At 60.0% G+C, this 19,225-nt stretch overlaps 5 protein-coding genes across 5 annotated transcripts; 3 read left to right on the plus strand and 2 right to left on the minus strand.

Annotated features, from left to right (window-relative positions):
• Window positions 1–1,466: 1,466 nt before the first annotated feature.
• Window positions 1,467–4,352, minus strand: JDV02_003333 (uncharacterized protein). Its single transcript, XM_047984458.1, has one exon. The coding sequence runs from the start codon at window positions 4,143–4,145 to the stop codon at window positions 2,913–2,915; it is 1,233 nt and encodes a 410-aa protein (XP_047840432.1). The 5' UTR covers window positions 4,146–4,352; the 3' UTR covers window positions 1,467–2,912.
• Window positions 4,353–4,423: 71 nt separating this feature from the next.
• JDV02_003334 (uncharacterized protein) lies at window positions 4,424–6,279 on the minus strand. Its single transcript, XM_047984459.1, has one exon. It carries the CDS (start codon window positions 5,811–5,813, stop codon window positions 4,815–4,817), a length of 999 nt encoding a protein of 332 aa, XP_047840433.1. The 5' UTR covers window positions 5,814–6,279; the 3' UTR covers window positions 4,424–4,814.
• Window positions 6,280–8,777: 2,498 nt separating this feature from the next.
• Window positions 8,778–13,795, plus strand: JDV02_003335 (uncharacterized protein). Its single transcript, XM_047984460.1, has 2 exons — window positions 8,778–8,978; window positions 9,092–13,795. The coding sequence occupies exon 2, from the start codon at window positions 10,367–10,369 to the stop codon at window positions 13,100–13,102; it is 2,736 nt and encodes a 911-aa protein (XP_047840434.1). The 5' UTR covers window positions 8,778–8,978; window positions 9,092–10,366; the 3' UTR covers window positions 13,103–13,795.
• A 940-nt stretch (window positions 13,796–14,735) lies between these two features.
• On the plus strand, window positions 14,736–17,398 carry JDV02_003336 (uncharacterized protein; the record flags this gene model as incomplete). The annotated part of the gene is made up of 3 exons (XM_047984461.1): window positions 14,736–14,939; window positions 15,007–15,078; window positions 15,131–17,398. 3 exons carry the CDS (start codon window positions 14,736–14,738, stop codon window positions 17,396–17,398), a joined length of 2,544 nt encoding a protein of 847 aa, XP_047840435.1.
• Window positions 17,399–17,823: 425 nt separating this feature from the next.
• Window positions 17,824–19,211, plus strand: JDV02_003337 (uncharacterized protein; the record flags this gene model as incomplete). Its single annotated transcript, XM_047984462.1, has 2 exons — window positions 17,824–18,244; window positions 18,325–19,211. The coding sequence occupies 2 exons, from the start codon at window positions 17,824–17,826 to the stop codon at window positions 19,209–19,211; spliced, it is 1,308 nt and encodes a 435-aa protein (XP_047840436.1).
• Between the last annotated feature and the right edge of the window lie 14 nt (window positions 19,212–19,225).

Raw genomic sequence — 19,225 nt, forward strand, 5'->3', positions numbered from 1 at the left:
TAGTCCGTCACGCAGGCAGGTCACTCCCGACCGATTCGCCACCGTATCCTGATACCTTCATCACGCACGTAGTGGTACTAACGTAGTGGGCATGAGAGCCGGACCAGACTATCCGGGATGGGAGAAGCCCCCCACCAAACCCCACCCCCGCCCTCTTGACTTGTCACTCTCGCACGCACTCACTACGTACCTTTATTAGTCTCTTTACACTACGTAACAAGTCAGCCAGTCAGTCACTGTGACTTGTGGGGAAGACTGAGAGAGAGAAAAAGAAAAGATGACCAGAAAGAGAGAGAGAGAGAGAGAGAGAGGAAGAAGATATGCCCGCTGTGATGCGACGTGGGACCGTGCCGTCGATGGCTGGCACGCATCGTGTCTTGGAGTAACTTTGTCGCGAAATGACGTTGACCCCCCACTCTGAGACGGTGGTAGGGGGTGGTGGTGGTGGTGGTGGTGTTTGTTTGAGGCGGAACGTTTTTCTGGCACTCACTGAGCGGTGGTGGTTGCGGGCAGATCGGAAAGATGAAGAAGTACGTAGAAGAAGAAGGGGGGCGTGTGCTGTGCGAGAAGGCGAGGCTAAAGCGGGAAAACGGGTAGAATGATGATGTGTCGTAGAGGGAGCAAAGGGTGGTGGTGTTGACCAGCCACAAGGTGGGATTTCGCCAACGTCTGAGGGTGTACGGATGTATCTCCCATCCCAGACGAGGGAGGGTGGGTAGGAATCAGTGCAGGCGTGTTCGATGCCGGTTCGTGCTGTGAAGCGACGAAAGCGAGACGGAAGAAGAAGAAAGGGGCCAAGGAAATATGTATCATAGAAATCTGCTCCTCGCCCGGCTGCCGCAGCCGACACATAGACAGCAGTAAGTAGTAAGCCAGACAAACAATCCATCCTTGGTCACCACAAAGTCGGGCCTCGTAAAAGACGCCCACCTCAAAGCTCCGGTGATGACCCCTACTATTACTACTACTACTACTACTACTACTACTACTACTACTAGCTAGCTAGCCTGACCATTCTGATTCTTGTCTGCCCTCCTCTCTGTCATTTTTTCCTTTCATGTCATTTCCGAGACAGCCCCCTTTTTTCTCGCAAGGGCTCTGCATTCCAAAGCCTGGCGGGGGAGCTCGGAAGAAGCTCGAAGAGAAAGCTCCGGGTGTATATTTTTCTATGTCTCACCAGCATCATGACCACCAATGAGCGGCTGCTCTCGCGGGGATGATGGTGGGGGTTCGGAGGGTGTGGTGTGGTGGGGGAGGAAGAAGAAGAAGAGAGACAGAAACTTTGGAGGAGCTCTCTGGGTATGCTCGTAGTACGTGCGGGGCAGAAGGAGCTCCAAGAGAGCTTGGGGAGAGCTTGCGAGACATTGTTGAGCACAGATCGGGTGCCTGTTTCTTCAGGGTCTCAGATCGCACTCACGCCCACACACACCCGTTCTCTCCCCCGTCACGCCCCCCCCGCCTTTGGCGCCGTTTCCCCCAATATCATATCACAGGTTCTCCCGCTAGTAGTAGGAGTAGTGTCCCTAGCCTTCTTTCCACGCACTACGGTGGACGGTTTTGTTATTATACAGTAGCACTTACGTTCGCTGCTGGCCCTCGACGGGGGATGAGAATAAGCAGAGATTGTCAATGTTTTTAGTTACACGTCAGACTTTATTAGATGCAATTTAAAGACCTGCGATGAGCATCAAGCCATCGGGCAACAAGACAAAAGAAAATGAAAGACTGTGTAACAGAAGAAAAAAAGGAACGAAAGAAAAAAACGTTCACCAGTCTCCCCCGGCCCTTCCCGGTCTCGTAATGTCTCGCTCATCTTGTCGCTCATGACGGACAAGTACGTAACATGTCCTCTCTTCATGTGTTCAGTCCATCAGTCATCCACACGCCCCCCCCCGGCTCCGTTCCGTAACGCCAACTTATGCGACCATCATATCAGGGCTGGTGCTCCAACCCAGCACGTACGCAACGTGGAGCACGATTGACCCAACAGGCAACTAACTTTACAAAGTACGTATGTGGAAGAAAGCAATCACGCACGCGCGCACGCAAATCTCTGCTGTGCCTCGTGCACGACACGGTGTGAACGGTAGGCAATGGAGCCTTTCTCCTACCCCTCGTACCTATTCCCCTTCCGCCAAGGGAAAACGAAAATAAAAAGAGGGAGTGCAGTACCAATTGATGGTGGCAGTGGGAGAGAGACACGCACGCCCTCCTCTCCTCCACGCACCTCAGACGACGCTTTTGGTGGGTCCGTCCCTCGTACCTTGCAGCCGCCCCCCCTTGTTCACTCTACGACATCTGGTCCTGCATCTATCTGCGATTGTCGACGACGACGACGATGACGACGACGCAGCAATGTTGCTACCGAAATGATGACTTGGAACCTTTGTGTGTGCCGTTCGCGAGGAATTGTGCCCCCCAGTCTGGTCCGGTCTGGTGCAGGTGGAGCGGCTTCGAGCTGCACTTACACGGTAGTAGCTAGCAGTAGTAGCTAGCTGCTGTGGGACGGGGAAGAGAGGGAGAGGAACCATATGTCGGACAGGGACACCCCACCGTGCCGATGCTGGCGTTGCGTCCTGATTGATAACACGGCTCGCACGGCAGGCGCTGCTGCCAGAAGCGCAAGCGGCCCGCATGCACGGGGGAACGAGGGTTCGTCGTCGCATCTCCTGCTCATTAGACTTCTATGGTATTTTTAGCTCCAAGTCGTAGTGACACGGCAGTATCGTGCAGTGGAACGGGTGAGTGTGCATGTCATATATATGCCCAATCGCGAGTCTGGTATCACTAATGCTGCCCAAACAATGAGCTGACTCCCCGCCCCGTATTGGCCCCTGGCACATAGTCGTTTTCCTAGATAAATACCAACAGACACTGCCCCTGCGCGTCGAACCCCTCCTGCTCTCCACTCATCATCGCCATGATGATGAGGGTCCGCCGTTGTCTCCGAGGCCGGACCCGTCGCCCCTCTCGCCCGCAGCCGAAACGAGATTGTCGACCATGGAGAGGAAGCGGGTCCGGTATTCTGCAGGGCGGGCCGTGATGCTCATGGGTCCCTTGTCGGCGATGAGGTTGAAGGCGGAGACGAGGCCCGACATGGCCTTGGCGCGAAACTTGTGCTTGGCCCAGAAGAAGTCGAGCACCACGGCGCGATACGCCCACTGCCCGTTCGACGACGGCACGCCTGCGCGCCAGGCGTCCTCGGTAGCGGCTGCCGATGGTGAGACAGGCCCGGATGTCGAGGACCTTGTGGCCGCCGGGCCGGGGGAGCGTACGAGGAAGAGCGAGTAGTCGACGGCGTTAGCGTCGGCCAGCAGCTGCGTGTCAGCGTCGAGCACGTCGAGTAGCTGACGCTTCATGGCGGCGTCGACGAGCACACCGCCGCCGGGGAAGTCGTCGACGAGGCGGTCCTTGACACTCTGCGGGGCGAGGCGGCCATCGGCGATATCGCGTTCCGGAAAGAAGTAGTCGTTGGGTTTGAGGTCGTACGTCTCCCAGTCGTCGGGGTCGCTCGCCTGCTCCCTGCCGTGCAGCAGGTTCTCCATGACGATGTGGTGCGTGGGCGCCACGCCGAGAATGCCGCCGAGCGTCGGCCGCGGGGTGTAGGGCATGTCGGTGATGCGTACCAGCAGGCTGCCCGGGTGGCGCCTCATGTGGGCGACATAGGGCCCGAACAGGTCGTGGGTGAAGAAGCGGTGCTCGAAGCGCCGCGGCAGCGACTTGACGAGATAGCGGCCGTCGGGGGTGGTGAAGAAGGTGGAGCCGCTGTACCCAAGGTCGCCCACGGGGACGAGTCCGCCATCGCCTTTGGAGTCGAGGCCCCTTGCGTCTCCTTCTGAGGTGGTGGTGGTGGTGTCGCGGCGCTGGAATGAGGCGGCGTAATCGTCCTCGTCCATGTGCCAGACCTCGTGGCGGAGGGTGAGGAAGTCGGCGGGGCGGTAGCGCGCGAGGCCCAGCCGGTAGAGGGAGAAGAAGGCGAGGACGGAACGGATCAGGCTGCCGGGAAACGACGGCGAGGGCGCCTTTGTGCGCTGGTGGGCGGTGTTATCGTCATGGCCGTCGCCGTCGCCGTCGTCGCTGTAGCCGTAATCGGCGAGGATGGCGTCCGAGATGGAGGCGGATATCCGCGATGAGCGGATCTGCATCCTGCTGTATGCCCCGGTTCTGTCGGGTGCGACGACTGAATGAGAACGACAACAGAGGCAGGAGCCTGGCTTGAGATTGGCCGATGTTACGTATCAATTAATAGCTCATGATGATGGCGATGCTGGTGAGAAGCCACGACTGCCGTAAAAATGGCGTGGTTCATCTGAAGCTTGTACAGGCATCCGGGAGGCAGGAGCGCTTGGTCCGGCACCTGCCAGACTGACGTCACGGGCAAACCCATCCTGGTGTGCAGCCCCGTCACCATGGACCATCGCGATCCCGCAGCATCACCTTGATCGCGATTGGGCATACGACATACTACATACTTTAGCACCTCGCGTTCTCTACGAAGCACAGCAAGGAGTATGAAAATTTGAAGGAGACGGCATCGTACGGCCCGAGCTGCAGCCCCGACGGTGAAAAGCCCAACTCGGTACAAATCTTTTTGGTTGTGTTCCAATGCGCCATGTCTGTGGTACCTGCTTTGCAAAATACCATCCGCCCAACAATCCAAGTCCGTTGTATCACCATGCCGGCAGTCTGGAAATCGGCAGCGGAGAGTCCCAGCCAATCACATGGTCACGGCGTCACGATTCGGTGGCCCGTGTGTGCGAGCACACCGCGCGTGCCGATGGGGATACCGGAAAGCCGGGAGGCGTCACACAGTCTCACAGCCTCACAGCCTCAAGGGCCCTCCCTCCTTGCAGTAGCAGCCACGGCGGTAGGGACATTAAGTGACTTGTGATACTAACCACTCGACACATACAGTGGCGTAATCGCTCCCTCCTCAGAGACGACCGCCGAGGCACGTCTCCCACCAGAAAGCCGCCGTAGCCCAGGCAGCCCACAAGACAAGCCCTACCAAGGAAATCAATGAGGTTTGCGTTGCAGCGCTGCACGGCCGCGGCGAGGTTGCGCTCAGACCTGGCGATAAAGGAGGCGCGGTCGTTGGCATGCGGAAACGGCGCCTCGACGAGCTGGCCCGTCTGTTCGTCGCGGACCTGCGGCACGGGCACGTCGAGGTGCTCGCACAGCGGCGCCCAGCCGTCCTTGACGGAGAATTCGATGCGGCGCTCGGCGGGGATTCTGGCGCGGAACTCGGCGTAGCGCTCGTTGAACCACGCGACGGCCTTGTCGTGCTCGTTGGCGTGGTCGAAGGGCATGCCGAGCATACCCATGACCTTTGTGAAGCGAACCCAGTTGCGCATGCCCGGGTCCAGCAGGTAGATGTAGATGCGCTGGAGCACGTTGAAGAAGCCCGTGGGCCGGAGGGCTTTGTTGACCGTCGCCGAGACGCTGTCGTACCACTTCTCCGGGTCGCGGTTGAGGATCACCACCTTTGCGTCCGGGTACAGCTGCGCCAGCTCGCAGCTGAAGAGGGCGGCGGGCACGTCGCAGCATGCCTGCGAGTAGCCCAGCAGCCTGTCCCAGTCGCCCTTGTCAAAGGACCCTTTGCCGAGGTACTTGGCCTCGTAGGCGCGAACCCACTGCTGTGGGTGGTCGTGCAGGTTCTCGAAAACGGTGGCCATGTGGTAGCAGTCGTGGAAACCCAGCTGCCGCAGGGCCAGGCGCATGCTCGAGGTGCCCGTTCGGTGGAGGCCGCACACGATGACGCGCATGGGAACCGCGCGTCCCGGCGCGCTGGGGATCTCGTGCTTGTTGGCCATTCTTGCGCGCTACTACGTAAGTCGAGGCTGCGGTGACGACGAGGTACGACAACTACTGGCTCCGATACGCAAAGGGAGAGGCGGAGGGGGACGAGGAGGGCGAAGAGGAGGTGGAGGCCGGGACGGAATGGCCAGCCTCTCTACGAAACCTGCCCAGACGACGATTCTCCTTCATATATACACTAGCTGGCATATGGCGCCGTGCAAGCGAGCGGCATTTCGCGAAATTTGGCCTGGTCGCGAGGCTGTCTGGGGACTTGGACTGGGGTAAATTGCATGGCAGGTACCATGACAGACACAAGACGACGCCAGGTCGGCTCCTCGGAGGGTCGAACGAGGCGACGGTCCGGGCACGAGCGCTCGACTTTGCACGCTTGCACTGCAGCCGCAGCCGCCTCCTTTCCCACCCTAGCGTCTCTAGACCGGCCCGTTGCAGCCCAGTTGGACTCAGGACCGCGCTGGGAAGAACCTACCTAACGACCGTACTTAGTGTTCACTCGTAATTCGCGGCGATCTCCTGCTTCCCACGGGTGCACGCGGCAGAAGGTGGCTGATGCGGCAGCAGCAAGTCGCGGCTGCCTATGGGTGTATGTATGTATAGGTGCGACCATGAGGCGAACATGACCGTGTCGCGTCTCGGCCTCGGGTGCATCGTTCCCTAACGGCTGCGGCTGCGGCTCATGGTCCGGATCGCCGTCAGAGCAAAGGCCCCAAGATGGCTGGCGGATGGCGCCAAGGGCCGAGCTGATGGATAGTGAAAGACATTATCCACCCCAGAAGTGGATGGTGATACAGCCTTGCAAAGCGCAGCGGAATATCGTGCTACGGCGTCCAATGCTCGGTATGGCGGGCCGGTGCTTTCAGTCAAGCGGGAAGCGCGTCCGTTGTTGACGGCATGACGATGAGGGATAAATCAGATCCAGTAGAACCAACGACAGTTTCCGTGCCGGCAGTCGGTCGTATCGCGAATGTGGACGGGAACTGCCGGCGTCGTTGTTGGCGAGGACGCATGTTGGATGGACGAATGGACGGTTGACTCGGATAGTGCCAAAAGAGGCGGCGATGGATGGTGCACGGGAGACAAGAAAGACCTGGGGCTGAGAACACTAATGAGGTAACTACTAGGTAAGGAAGGAAAACTTTTGATTACGTAGCAGCGCCATGGCCACAGCCACACCACCAAGGTACCATTAGGTACGAGGTACGTACAGCACATTAGAGGTATACCTGTAGTCCAGGCGCAGGCCATAACGGCCTCAGGGCTGGACTTGACTCGCACGTAACTGCAAATTGACGTTTTGATATTTTGATAGAGGTCATTTTAATTCGACGCGACTCACAACCTGGTGGCGTCACTTCTCGGCCCTGACCATGGCCCCCTACAGCAAACCCTGCGACCCTACTGTTTGAGAAATGAATTGTTTGATTGTTTGCAACAATTCGCGCCCGACGTACGACGACGACGACGACGACGACGACGCGCCGTCCGCTGAGCCTCGGGTTCGCAGTTTGCCGACGGACGCCGTTTCAGGACCGCCTGCCGACTCGAGTCGCACCCGTGCTGACACCCCAGCATTTGTCTAGAATGGGCCTGGGAAGCTCACGATGGGGCCCGATCCATGCGTGTTTGCTTGTCCGGCGCCGCCGTCGAACGCCGCGCATGCGCCAGCCTCCTCTCCTCCGGCCAGCATCTTTGCTTGATGGCTGCGGATGGAAAGATGGATGCTTCGCCTCGCGGTGGGTGCGGCTAGATGTCGTGGGTCGTAATACGTTTGCGCTCGTAGGTGCTAGGCGCATCGACCTTGACGATGATCCCCGCACGTCCCTTCCAGGGCGGTCCAGACGACAACAGCTCTCCTTAGCGAGATGTGGACAGGCGGGCAGTGTCCATGGTATAGATCATCCCGGATTACCCAATGCGGCTTGCCCGCGACAGGGCATCTGCCTTTAGTGTACGAAGTAGCTACGATCGGAGGGGCATGACACGGTTTGATCGTTGGCGGTGGGATACGGCCGGTGGGAGCTCCGCCAGCTCAGCTCAGCTCAAGACCAGCAGCAGTCAGACAGAAAGACAGACACACAGCACACAGGGGGTCCCAGAGGGCTGACTGGTCGTGGTCCTTTGTGCGCATGACTTGACACTGCCGGCAGGGCTGACCCTGTCCGCAGTTCACGTGCCGTTGGTGGCTGCGTGGCGTCTTCTGCGGTCCTTCCAGATGCTGCCCAACGCATGCGCCATCCTTGCTTGTGGAACCAGCCCAGAACGCACTTGGATGGCTCCGCCGCCACCAAAATCTGTTGCGATAGCACGACGTGCATGGAACGTCGCGGTTATCAGCATATCGGTGCATTGCAAGCCGACAGCGGACAGGACATTTCCAGACACCTGGGATTAGGACAGCTCTCTTCGGAGCTGCGTAGACCCTCTTTTAAATGAATGCGGCAGAACTCGTTTCTACTAATGCTAGGTGGATGGACGACACATAAGTTGCCGATCCCTGAGAGCCCCTGCGCCACAGAGGGCATGATGTGCTGAATGGATTCAACAGCACGGGCTGGGCAGCCCTCGATGCCCGCGCTTGCTCGCCTGGCCGCTGACGCCACAGGGGCCACAGGGGACGGATGGATCAAACTGACGGCTGGATCTGGCGGCAGCTCGGCAGCGGCGGGGCCGCACCGTTAGGCGCCGGGACTCCACTGGGCCCTAGAGCTTTCAGGGCGGCTCCCGCCCGCCCCTTGCGTCCATCTGCGGTCCATCTACGCTGGTTACAAGGGCCACTCTAGCAGGCTGTCACTGCCCAGGTGCCCTGCCCTGGCGTCCCTGTCGGAGCCTGCAATCCAAGGCACCGATCGATCGACCGACCAAACACGGCCAGGGGCTTTCCCATGTGTCGAGGACGAAGGAGCAACTGCGGCAAACTTTGCCCCATCGTCGTCGTCGTCCTCCCGGTCAAAGGCAGCGTTGTGACTCGATTCTCGGGGCCGCACAAAGTAATACACGTACTACAGCCATCGCGCCGGCGCCGGAACCCGTTCCCTCCCCGCCCGCGCATTCCGCCCGCGCTCCATTCCCTGCGACGGCAGTGCAGCACAGCCAAGTTGGTGGCCGTCCCACCATGAGGTGGCCCATCGTCCGTCGGGTTTACTAGCCCCAACCTTCGTCCGGTACGTACGTACATGCGCATGGCACCTCGATGCCCGTTATCGCTATGGGCTGGCTTCTGTCGCGCTCGATTCCTCACCGCACGAGACGCTGCACAGTACTAACATTAGCGCAGTGGCATTGCATTGCATCGTGTTGTGTTGCAACATGCTCATCGAGCATCGTGATGCTCCACCACCCCAACCCACCGCCGACGACAGGCCGGGGGCTCTCAACGGGCCCTGACGAAGCGGCCACAGGCCGGCCGCCAAGCATCAAGCGGCCTGCAGGCATGCCTCGGCGGTGACGCGCGCCCGGGTGAGCACCACCTCGGGGCCTAGGATAGTAGTCAGCGTTTGATAAGGGCCGCCACCACCATGCCATGTCATTCATGCTTGGTCGGTCGCCGCGAGGGGAACCCGGATCGGCGGCAGGCGTCAAGGGGCTTCGCTTCGGCACACCCCCGAGTGCACGGGCGGCAATGAGTCCATCCTGTCAGGCACAAGGCACGACACGCCGGGAGCTGCGGCATGAACGGGTACGACGCCGCCCACGGGAGGACTGACGTCCGCCCACCTCCGCGAAGTGGTGTCCTCCCGCGTCCCTCGTCTTGCGTCTCTCGTCCCCTCCCCCTAGCCAGCTGGCTGCCTGGCTGGTGATGGCGATCGATGGCGGCGATAGCAGCGGGCCCTGCTTGTTGGGGTGGAACCACCACCACGGACAGACGGACGACTGCTGTTGTGCGCGGCCGCGATGAAAAAAGACAAAGGGTTCAAGCTTGCAAAGCTAGTCGGCCTCCACCCGACACGAAAAGCTTGCCATGGCGAGATGGCAGCGCCGGCCGGCTTTCCCACAAAAAAAAACGACGGCCTCGCGCCCAGCAGCCTATCGACGGGCCACCCGCAGGCATGTCGTCCGTCGCGGCCCACAAAAGCCCGATTTACTTGACATTTCGCCATCGCCGGGGACTCTCGCGGGCCCCGACTGATGGCCGATCCTCTTTGAGTTTGCTTCCTCGACCCAGCCAGTTCCGCTGCTACGTACGTACGTACCTCCGCACGCACGTACTGCATTGCAACGGCTCTATCTATGCTTTTCTGTGGTCCCTTCGTCCCCTTGGCGGACGGCGGACCTGGCAAAGACGGGCCCTCGTCTTATCCTACCCGTCCGTCGCCACAGCCAAACTCGAGGAGTCATGCAGCTCCTCGCCATATTTGTCGCCTCTGCTCTCCTCCCTTGGCCTTTTTCTCTCCCCTAAACCGTTTCGCTGCATGTCCGTCGTCCTCGAGCCCTGCACAATCTCCAGGTCGTGCCTTGGGGTGTGAACGTCCCTCTGAGACTGTCTCAGGAGGCGACCAACACCACCATCGCCACCACCACCATTACCACAGACTGCTTCACCACGCACGCCATGGCCGGCGAGCCAACCAACGACAGCGGCCCGGCCAGCGACGTGCCTACGCCCAACCCCAAGCCCAAGAAGCGGGTAGGGTGGCATTCAAGCAGTGGCAGCGCCGGTGACCACTCTGCCGACGGCCTCGATCCTCCCGCGTCCAGTCATGCCAACCCTTTTCTCTCTCCCACGGTCTCTCCTCGACTCTCTGCCGCCGTCCTCACGCCCCCCGGGGCTCCGGACGCTCGCGAGCTCAGGATGGCCTTGACCAAGGTCCTTTCGGACGAGCAGGAGCAGAGGGAGCATCAGGAGCGCATACAGCCTGTTCCTGCCATCCTGGAGCCCTCCCCTCCTGCTGCGTCCACCCCCAGGACGCCTAGGCCAGCACTGAGACGCAACACGAGCTATGACGCTCCAGAGGAACGCGAAAAGGCGGACTGGGCGGAGCAACGGACCAGCCAGCGGCAGCTTCACGCCATGGACGACGCACGCCAGCGTGCGACCCTACTGGCCATGTCGGTGGGGAGCGCCTCCGCCCCGGGATCGAGACGCAACTCGGAAGACCTCGAGGCTTCATTCCAGCAGCCGCTGATCGGTAATGCTGATGACCACACCACGTCGCCGGCAGATGACAGCGTCATGGCGTCGCCGGTTCGTCCGGACCACCTGCATCGCCGCACCCCCTACAGTCACAGGCGTGGCCGCGTCGTCGACAACCAGGCGGTCGCAGAGACGCTTGTCCGGTCCCACACGCGACGGGACAGGAGCAGAGACCTTTTCCATCGTGAACCAGCTTCGTCCGGCACGAGCACCCCCGTTCTCAGCCAGGCTTATACCCAAGACTACGTCCCTCGCCCCGACAAGTATCGTGGCGGCATCCTCTCCTCGCTGCTCCGCCTCTACCACGACCATGATCGAGGCGCTGGCAGCAACAACAGCAGCGGATACACAACGCCTGTCAACCCCTCAACTCCTCTCATGTCGCCTCACTCGTCACCTCCCTCGTCCAGGTCTCCCTCAAGGCCACCTTCCACAGCTGGTGGCCCCCGCTCGCGGACCAGCAGCGGCTTGTTCAGCAACCGTCGGGCGCATCACTCGACGACGTCCCTGACCGAGCTCATTAAGTCGTCGTCCATGTTCGCCGCCCCCGCGGCCAGCGAGATTCATGATCAATGGACCGACAGACTGAGAAAGGAAAAGCTTCACAAGCCCAAGAAGGAGCAGATCCGTGTCACCGTTCACATCGCCGGCATCATCTCGCGGCATCGCTACCTCTTAAAGCTATGTCGCGCCCTCATGCTGTACGGTGCCCCGACGCACCGCCTCGAGGAGTACATGACCATGTCTTCCCGGGTCCTCGAAATCGAAGGACAGTTTCTGTACATGCCATCTTGCATGATCATAAGCTTCGATGACAGCACCACCCATACTACCGAGGTCAAGGTCATCCGCGAGCCGCAGGGCATCGACCTCGGAAAGCTCAGAGACGTCCATAACATCTACAAGGAAGTCGTCCACGACAAGCTTGGCGTGGAGGAAGCGACGGAACGGCTCGAAAAGGTCATGAAGCGCCAACCCAAGTTTCGCACCTGGTTCCGCGTGCCCATGTATGGCATTGCCTCTGCGTGTGTGGCACCGTTTGCCTTTGAGGGCCGGTTCATCGATCTCCCAATTGCGTTTCTTCTCGGCTGCATCGTCGGTCTTTTGCAGCTAGTCTTTGCACCGAGCAATGAACTGTACGCCCACGTCTTCGAAGTGTCGGCCGCCGTCATTACGTCGTTTCTCGCTCGCGGTTTCGGCTCCATCAACGGCGGACAGCTGTTTTGTTTTAGCACACTTGCACAGAGCAGCATCGCTTTGATCTTACCTGGGTACATGGTGCTCTGCAGTTCGCTCGAGCTCCAAAGCCACAACATCGTCTCTGGCAGTGTCCGCATGGTCTATGCCATGATCTACACACTCTTCTTGGGATACGGCATCACCATCGGGGCCTCGCTCTATGGGATGATGGACAAGCACGCCACCAGCGACACGCACTGCAAAGATCCCCTCAACCGCGGCTGGTATTTCTTGTTCGTGCCCGGCTTCACGCTCTGCCTCTGCATCATAAACCAGGCAAAGTGGAAACAGACGCCCATCATGACCGTTATGGCGTTGGCTGGCTTCTGCGTCAATAGCTACTGCAGCACCTACTTTGAAGGAAACAGCCAAATCTCCAACATGCTCGGGGCACTGACGATTGGCATCCTTGCCAACCTCTACTCGCGACTGGGGCGGCACGTAGAGAATCTGTGGTTGGACTTTATCGAGTGGTGGGAGTACAAGGTACGGCCACGTTTCACCCGCAGGAAGCGGCCGACGGCCGACACGTGGTCTCTGCCGTCCATGTCCGACGTCGAGTCGCGTGCCGGATCTCTCGAGAAACCACGGCGTCACCAGCGCAAGGTGGGCTACAGTCTTGCGGCGGCGGCCATGCTACCGGCCATCTTCGTGCAAGTCCCCTCTGGTCTGGCCGCCGGCGGTTCACTGCTCGCCGGCATCACTTCTGCCGATCAAATCACGCGGAACGGGACCCAGGGCGGCAACAGTACAGTGGACACGAGCGCCAAGACCATGGGCAGCCTGGACGGCACGGCTTTCAACGTCTTGTTCAGCGTCATCCAGGTAGCCATTGGAATCAGCGTGGGCCTCTTCATGAGCGCCCTGATTGTGTATCCGCTGGGAAAGCGGAGGAGTGGGCTCTTCAGCTTCTAAACCGACAGCGACGTATCTTCAAATCATCCGATAGAATCACCAGTTCTTACAGTCGCGCGATGGCGCCGGCTGAACAGCACTATCATCACCATTTTTACTAATAGAGCGAGGAGCTGGCTCGTCGCACTACTACGACTCAATTCATCTTTAGCCTACGACCGGCATCAATAATGGCCGCACATCAGTCGGCAGACGTTTCATCGACGACTTCCATCCTCCTACAGCGGATAACAATATCGTACATGAGATTGACAGCGACTGGCGCACGGGATCTGGGTACTTTTCAACTGTATTTTGTATGGGAACCAGCGCGGGTGCATGGGTGTGTGTCTGTATTTCTGGCAATCTTGGGTGAAAGACTTCATAAAAAGGGTGATTTGAACGGGAGTTTTTGGTACAGAGGCTTTCAGCATATAAGCATGTCGCTCGCCACAATAAACGCCATGTAGGCGACAACCTTGACGTTCGACTTGGACTCGACGGGTACGCGTGATGTATTGTCCGAGAAATGAAGCACTGGCTTGAGTCGGGGTGCGTCTGGAGTATCGACTTGCTGTTAACTGCGGCAAAATACAGACGGGAGTTGCATTTGTTTTTCGACATGTAACGACCGCCAACATGGATGGGCAAGACCCTCATCATAGTGCGTCTACCTTAATGATGTAGGTAACGCTGCAGACTTTTAACTCCCTCCATTTTGGCGCGCCGTACATGCAGACTCCGCCATCGAAGTGTGTCTTGTTGGGCATAAGCGGTCGGTCTACCTAGCCTGAAGAGCAGGACGCAAGCACGACGCTGCGCACAATGATGAGACCACGCTTGCTACTAGCTAACGTAGTTACTACCTTGCCTGATCTGGTACGCCCATCGGCCAACCTCAAGCGCCTAGCAAGGTATCCAAGGCACCCACCCCCTGGACAAGGCGCTGCTAGCTTACTGACGTCCCGTCCCGTGCCTTTGAAGCCTCCTTGCCATGCGATAGGGTAGGGGAGCGTGTGCTCAATGATGATTTCGCAGCGTGGAGGGGACGCGCGTGGGAGCCTGCGGAAATCGTACCCGCAGTCTCCTACCTTGGGACTTGTAATCTGCACGTGGAAGTGAGCACTCAACTGCCGGCCCAAGGCTGAGCAGCAGGAAAGCTGCACGGCGTCGCGGTGCTTCGACGGAACCTGGCCGGATTCGCTGGCGGCGACACAAGCCCAGCGCGTGGTGCCACTAATAAGTTACACGTCCCAGGGCGGTTGCACGGTACTGTACGAAGTACGTGAAGCTCACTGCGCCACTGTAGCGTGGGTGACTCGGCTCTCGCTCTGGGCCTCGTGTGGGCTGACGCCATGCTGTGCAATATTGTAAGGCGGCAAACAAGGCGCAGTCGTCAGCACGCCGGCAAGGGCCGTCATCCTCACCGACTTGGTTAGAACCGTGCTTCGCCTCTGTCACCGCTGGATTGTCGGGCAACAAGGCAACTGCTACGACTTTGACGTCAAGGGCTACGCGGTCCCTTAGTACTACCGTAGGCAGCAATGGACTCGTTCGCTGACAGGGCCTGGCCTTGAGTCGTATAAGAGCACCGAGGAGGAGGGAGGCCTGCGAAGCAAGCCCGCCGGTCCCATCGCGCTCTGCCTCGCCCATCATGGACGGTGAATCTCCCGGCTCGCACAATGCGCTGATGGATGTGCTGCACGTTGCTTGTCCTGCCGCCATCGCAGTGGTGTTCGCGGCGCTGCCCGCGGCCAGACTGCTGTTCACATCGAGCGGCAAGCGATTGAGCTACAGCACAACGAGAGCGGCGCGCGCGAGGCTACAGTGGGCGTCTCCAGTCGTGTGCTTAACGTTTGTGGGTTATGACGATAGACTTTGCGAAGCGATGAAGCAGCGTGATGCTAATCCATGGCATGGGGCAGATTGTTGAAGCGGTCTTGTGCGCGGTTCGGACTCCGGTCGAGTCCGGAGAGCCGTCGAGCCAAGGCAGTCTGGTATGGAGATGCATCATACTTTGTCAATCGATCCAGCAAGCTAAGTTGACAGGTATACGCTCTGACGTCCATTCTTGTGTGGGCAACCATTGGCGTCCTGCTGCTGGAGAGCACGGAGCCATGTTGGCCTGCCCATCTGCTCGCCTGGACGGCTGGAGTTGTGGTTGACGCCTCATTATTCGGACTCTCGGCAGGAGCCCTATCGCCAGCTAGTTCCTGGGGCATTGCGGTCCTGTGCGTTCATGCGATTCGCGTCTCCGTCCTGCTTACTGCGACCGCCTATGGGTGTTGCAGCGTCCGAAGCACCGAAGAGGGCGAGCCAGGGACGCCGGAAGAGGCTCGTGGGCTTTTGAGTGGCAACGGTGCCGTGCATGACTCCGACTCACGACCCGAGACGACGGCATATGGTTCTATTCGCAACGTCGAGGCCCCCGAAAATACAGCCGACAATACCGGCGCACCGGAAGATGAGGACGATGAGGACGACCGAGAGATGAAAGACAAGCAGCAGAAGCGTGTCCAAGAGAGCGGCGGCTGGCTCGGGTACCTGCGAAGCTTCCTCGTCTTCCTCCCCTTCATCATCCCATACCACCATCGCCCGACGCAACTGTGGCTCGTCGTCTCCGGCCTGTGCATGCTCGTCGATCGCGTCCTCACCCTGCTCATTCCGCGCCAGCTCGGTATCCTGACGGAGTCGTTGGGTGAGATGGCAGGCAGTGGGCGCGTTCCATGGCAGGCGCTCATTGTCTGGACTGTGCTACAGTTCCCCGTCTCGAGCACGACGGCGACGCTCCAATCCATGGCCTCGACGCGCATTTCGCAGTTTTCGTACCGTCGACTCACTGAGACGGCATTTGCGCACGTCATGAGCCTCTCCATGGACTATCACACGGGCAAGAGCTCGGGGCGCGTCGCCAAAGCCATTGAGCAGGGGAGCAACCTGAGCAGCGTTCTCACCAGCGCCTTTGGCATTGCGCCCATAGTCATCGACTTCTTCGTCGCCATCGTGTATCTCACATCGGTGTTCGACGCGACCATGGGCTTCATCATAGTCGCTACGTCCATGACGCATACCTACTGCGCATACAAAGGCAACGCCCTAGTCATGAAGCGTGAGCGAGGGCTCAACGAAGCGGCTCGCGCCGAGAGCGAGACGCTGTACGACGCCATCACCAATTGGCAGACGGTGGCATACCACAACAGGGCCGCATTCGAGGTCGGACGCTATTCGAGGGCGATACGGAACCAGACCACGGCGCTGCGCAAGTTGCTCGACGGGTTCGAGATCGTGGGTTTCGGAGAGGGGCTCGTCATGACGCTCGGTGAGGTGGCGGCCGCTTCGATAGTTGCAATGCGCGTCGCCAAAGGGACGACTACTCTGGGCAGCTTTATCTTCTTCATCACTTATTGGGACTCCATCCGGTCACCCATAACGTCTCTATCGTGGTCTGTGAGGGAGGCGGCATCGCACATCGTCGACGCGGAGTGGCTGTATCAGCTCCTCCAGACAAAACCGTCGGTGCGGGACCGGCCGGGGGCCCGACCACTCCGCTGGAAAGGCGGGCGTGTGGAATTCAAGGACGTCAATTTCGCGTACGGCCCGGATCGACCCATAATCCAGGACATGTCATTCATCGCGGAGGCGGGCCAGTCCATTGCGCTGGTCGGTGAGACGGGCGGGGGCAAGTCGACGACGCTCAAGCTGCTGTATCGTTTCTACGACGTTACTAGCGGGAGCGTCGTCATCGACGGGCAGGACGTGCGCGACGTGACGCTCGATAGCCTGCGAGAGAGTCTGGGGGCCGTGCCGCAAGATCCGTCCGTGTTTGACCAGACCATTATGGAGAACGTCATCTACGCCCGCCCAGGAGCCACCGAGGCCGATGTCGTCGAGGCGTGCAAGGCGGCGCGTATCCACCATCAGATCATGAAGTTCCGGGAAGGGTATAGCACGCGGCTCGGGGAGCGTGGCGTCCGGCTATCCGGAGGCGAGCTGCAGCGGCTGGCCATTGCGCGGGTGATGCTCCGGCGCCCGCAGATTGTGGTCCTCGACGAGGCGACGAGCTCCGTCGACTCGGCCACCGAGGTGGCGGTGCAGGCGGCCATCCGCGAGCTGAGCAGGGACCGTACGGTGTTTACGATAGCCCATCGCCTCAGCACGATTGTCAACGCAGACATGATTCTCGTGGTGGATGGGGGGAAGATCGTTGAGCGCGGGACGCACAGCGAGCTGCTGGAGCGGGGGGGCAAGTATTCGCGCCTATGGGCGATGCAGACGACGGTGGCGGTGCAGGATAATCCGACGCGTCCTGTATCTTGATAAAGAAGTAGTTAGGATACCGAAAGTGACAAAACATTGAGATCATGCTGATGGCGATGTCGGGGTTGGGTGCGCCGCCGCCGCCAAGTCGCATCGGAAAAGCCGCAGAGGCGCGGCTAAAGATGGCGGGAATTACGGCGGCCGGGCCCCACTTTTCGACCCGGGCAGCCGGGCAGCGCCGGGGGTCCCTGCCGGGGTGGCGCCCCAGGAACGTTACATGGCCCCGGGGATTGACGCTTTTGGGGCTGCAATCGGGATAGCGGTCTGCGGGGAATCTGGGGGGGCTTTCTCCAGGCTCACGTCGCGGAGGTGGAAGCTCCGGCGTCTTCGCAAACGGATATACATAGCTGGCAGCGGCCGTGTTGTGAGCTCGCATCTGGCACTCAAGCTCCACGAAACGCTGCAGCGACGAGCAAAAACAAAACATGAAGTCTCTTCGCATGCTCGCCGTCGCGGTGGCGACAGTGGTCACTGCCGACGCGGCCAAGCCCTCTGTCAAGACGGGCCTCGACGTCCTCATCGACTCCAAGTACAAGCAGCTCTCCGGACGCAAGGTGCTCATCCTCAGCAACCCGACGGGCGTGACGCCCGAGCTCGACCTCGGCGTGGACGTCATGTTCGAGTCCAAAAAGGTGGACATTGTCGGCGTCATGGGCCCAGAGCACGGCTTCCGCGGGACGTCGCAAAACGGCGGCGGCGAAGCCACCTTCAAGGACCCTAAGACGGGGCTCACCGTGTACGACGCGTACAATGTCAATGTGACCACCCTGATGGGATACATCCACGAGTCTGGAGCGGATACGATTGTCTACGATATTCAGGATGTGGGCGCGCGGTTTTACACCTGTATGTTGACAGCAGCCCCTGGCTGGCTGTGCCGCCTGCGCTTTGCGCCATGAATGACGACCGCTGACTGACCGTGACAGATATCTGGGCCATGTACGACACCATGGTTGCCGCGGCGTCGACCAACATTAGCTTCGTTGTCATCGACCGGCCGAATCCCATCACGGGGCTGGACGCGCACGGTCCCGTCCTCAACGACAGCTTCATCACGTCTTATGTCGGACGGAGGCCCATTGCACAGGCCCACGGCATGACGGTCGGCGAGCTCGCCCGCATGTTTGTAGGCGAGGGCTGGATCCGCCAGGCGGCTAACGGCTCGGACCTGCACGACCTGTCGGTGGTGGAGATGCGCGGCTGGAAGCGCGGCATGACCTTTGCGGAGACGGGCCTTCCCTGGGTCTTCCCGTCGCCCAACATGCCGACCCCCGACACGGCGATGCTCTACCCGGGCGCGTGCATGTTCGAGGGCACGAGCCTGTCCGAGGGGCGCGGCACGGTGCGTCCCTTTGAGCTCCTGGGCGCGCCCTGGGCCAACGAGTCTTGGGTGACGGAGATGCGCTCGCTCAACGTCCCGCACGCCGACTTCCGCTTCCAGTGCTTCACGCCCACGACGAGCAAGTACGACACCCAGACGGCGTGCGGCCTGCAGACGTACATGACGGACCTGCGCAACGACCGCGACTACGCCGAGTTCGACGCGCCCTTCATCGGCGTGAGCCTTCTGTACGCGGCGAGGAAGCTGTACACGGTGAGCAACACGACGGGCGACGCGCCGACGACGGGCGCCTTCCACTGGATCTACAGCGGCGGCTCCAAGACGCTCTACGACGTTGACGTCCTGACGGGGTCGCCGTTGGTGAGGGAGAGCATCGAGAAGGGGTGGACGCCGGACCAGATCCGCCAGGCCTGGACGCCGAGACTCGAGCAGTTCCGGGAGAAGCGCAAGAAGTATCTTCTTTATAAGTAGTGGACTTGACATGA

Source organism: Purpureocillium takamizusanense, chromosome 2, assembly GCF_022605165.1.
Source record: "Purpureocillium takamizusanense chromosome 2, complete sequence".
In the NCBI taxonomy this organism is placed as follows: domain Eukaryota; kingdom Fungi; phylum Ascomycota; class Sordariomycetes; order Hypocreales; family Ophiocordycipitaceae; genus Purpureocillium; species Purpureocillium takamizusanense.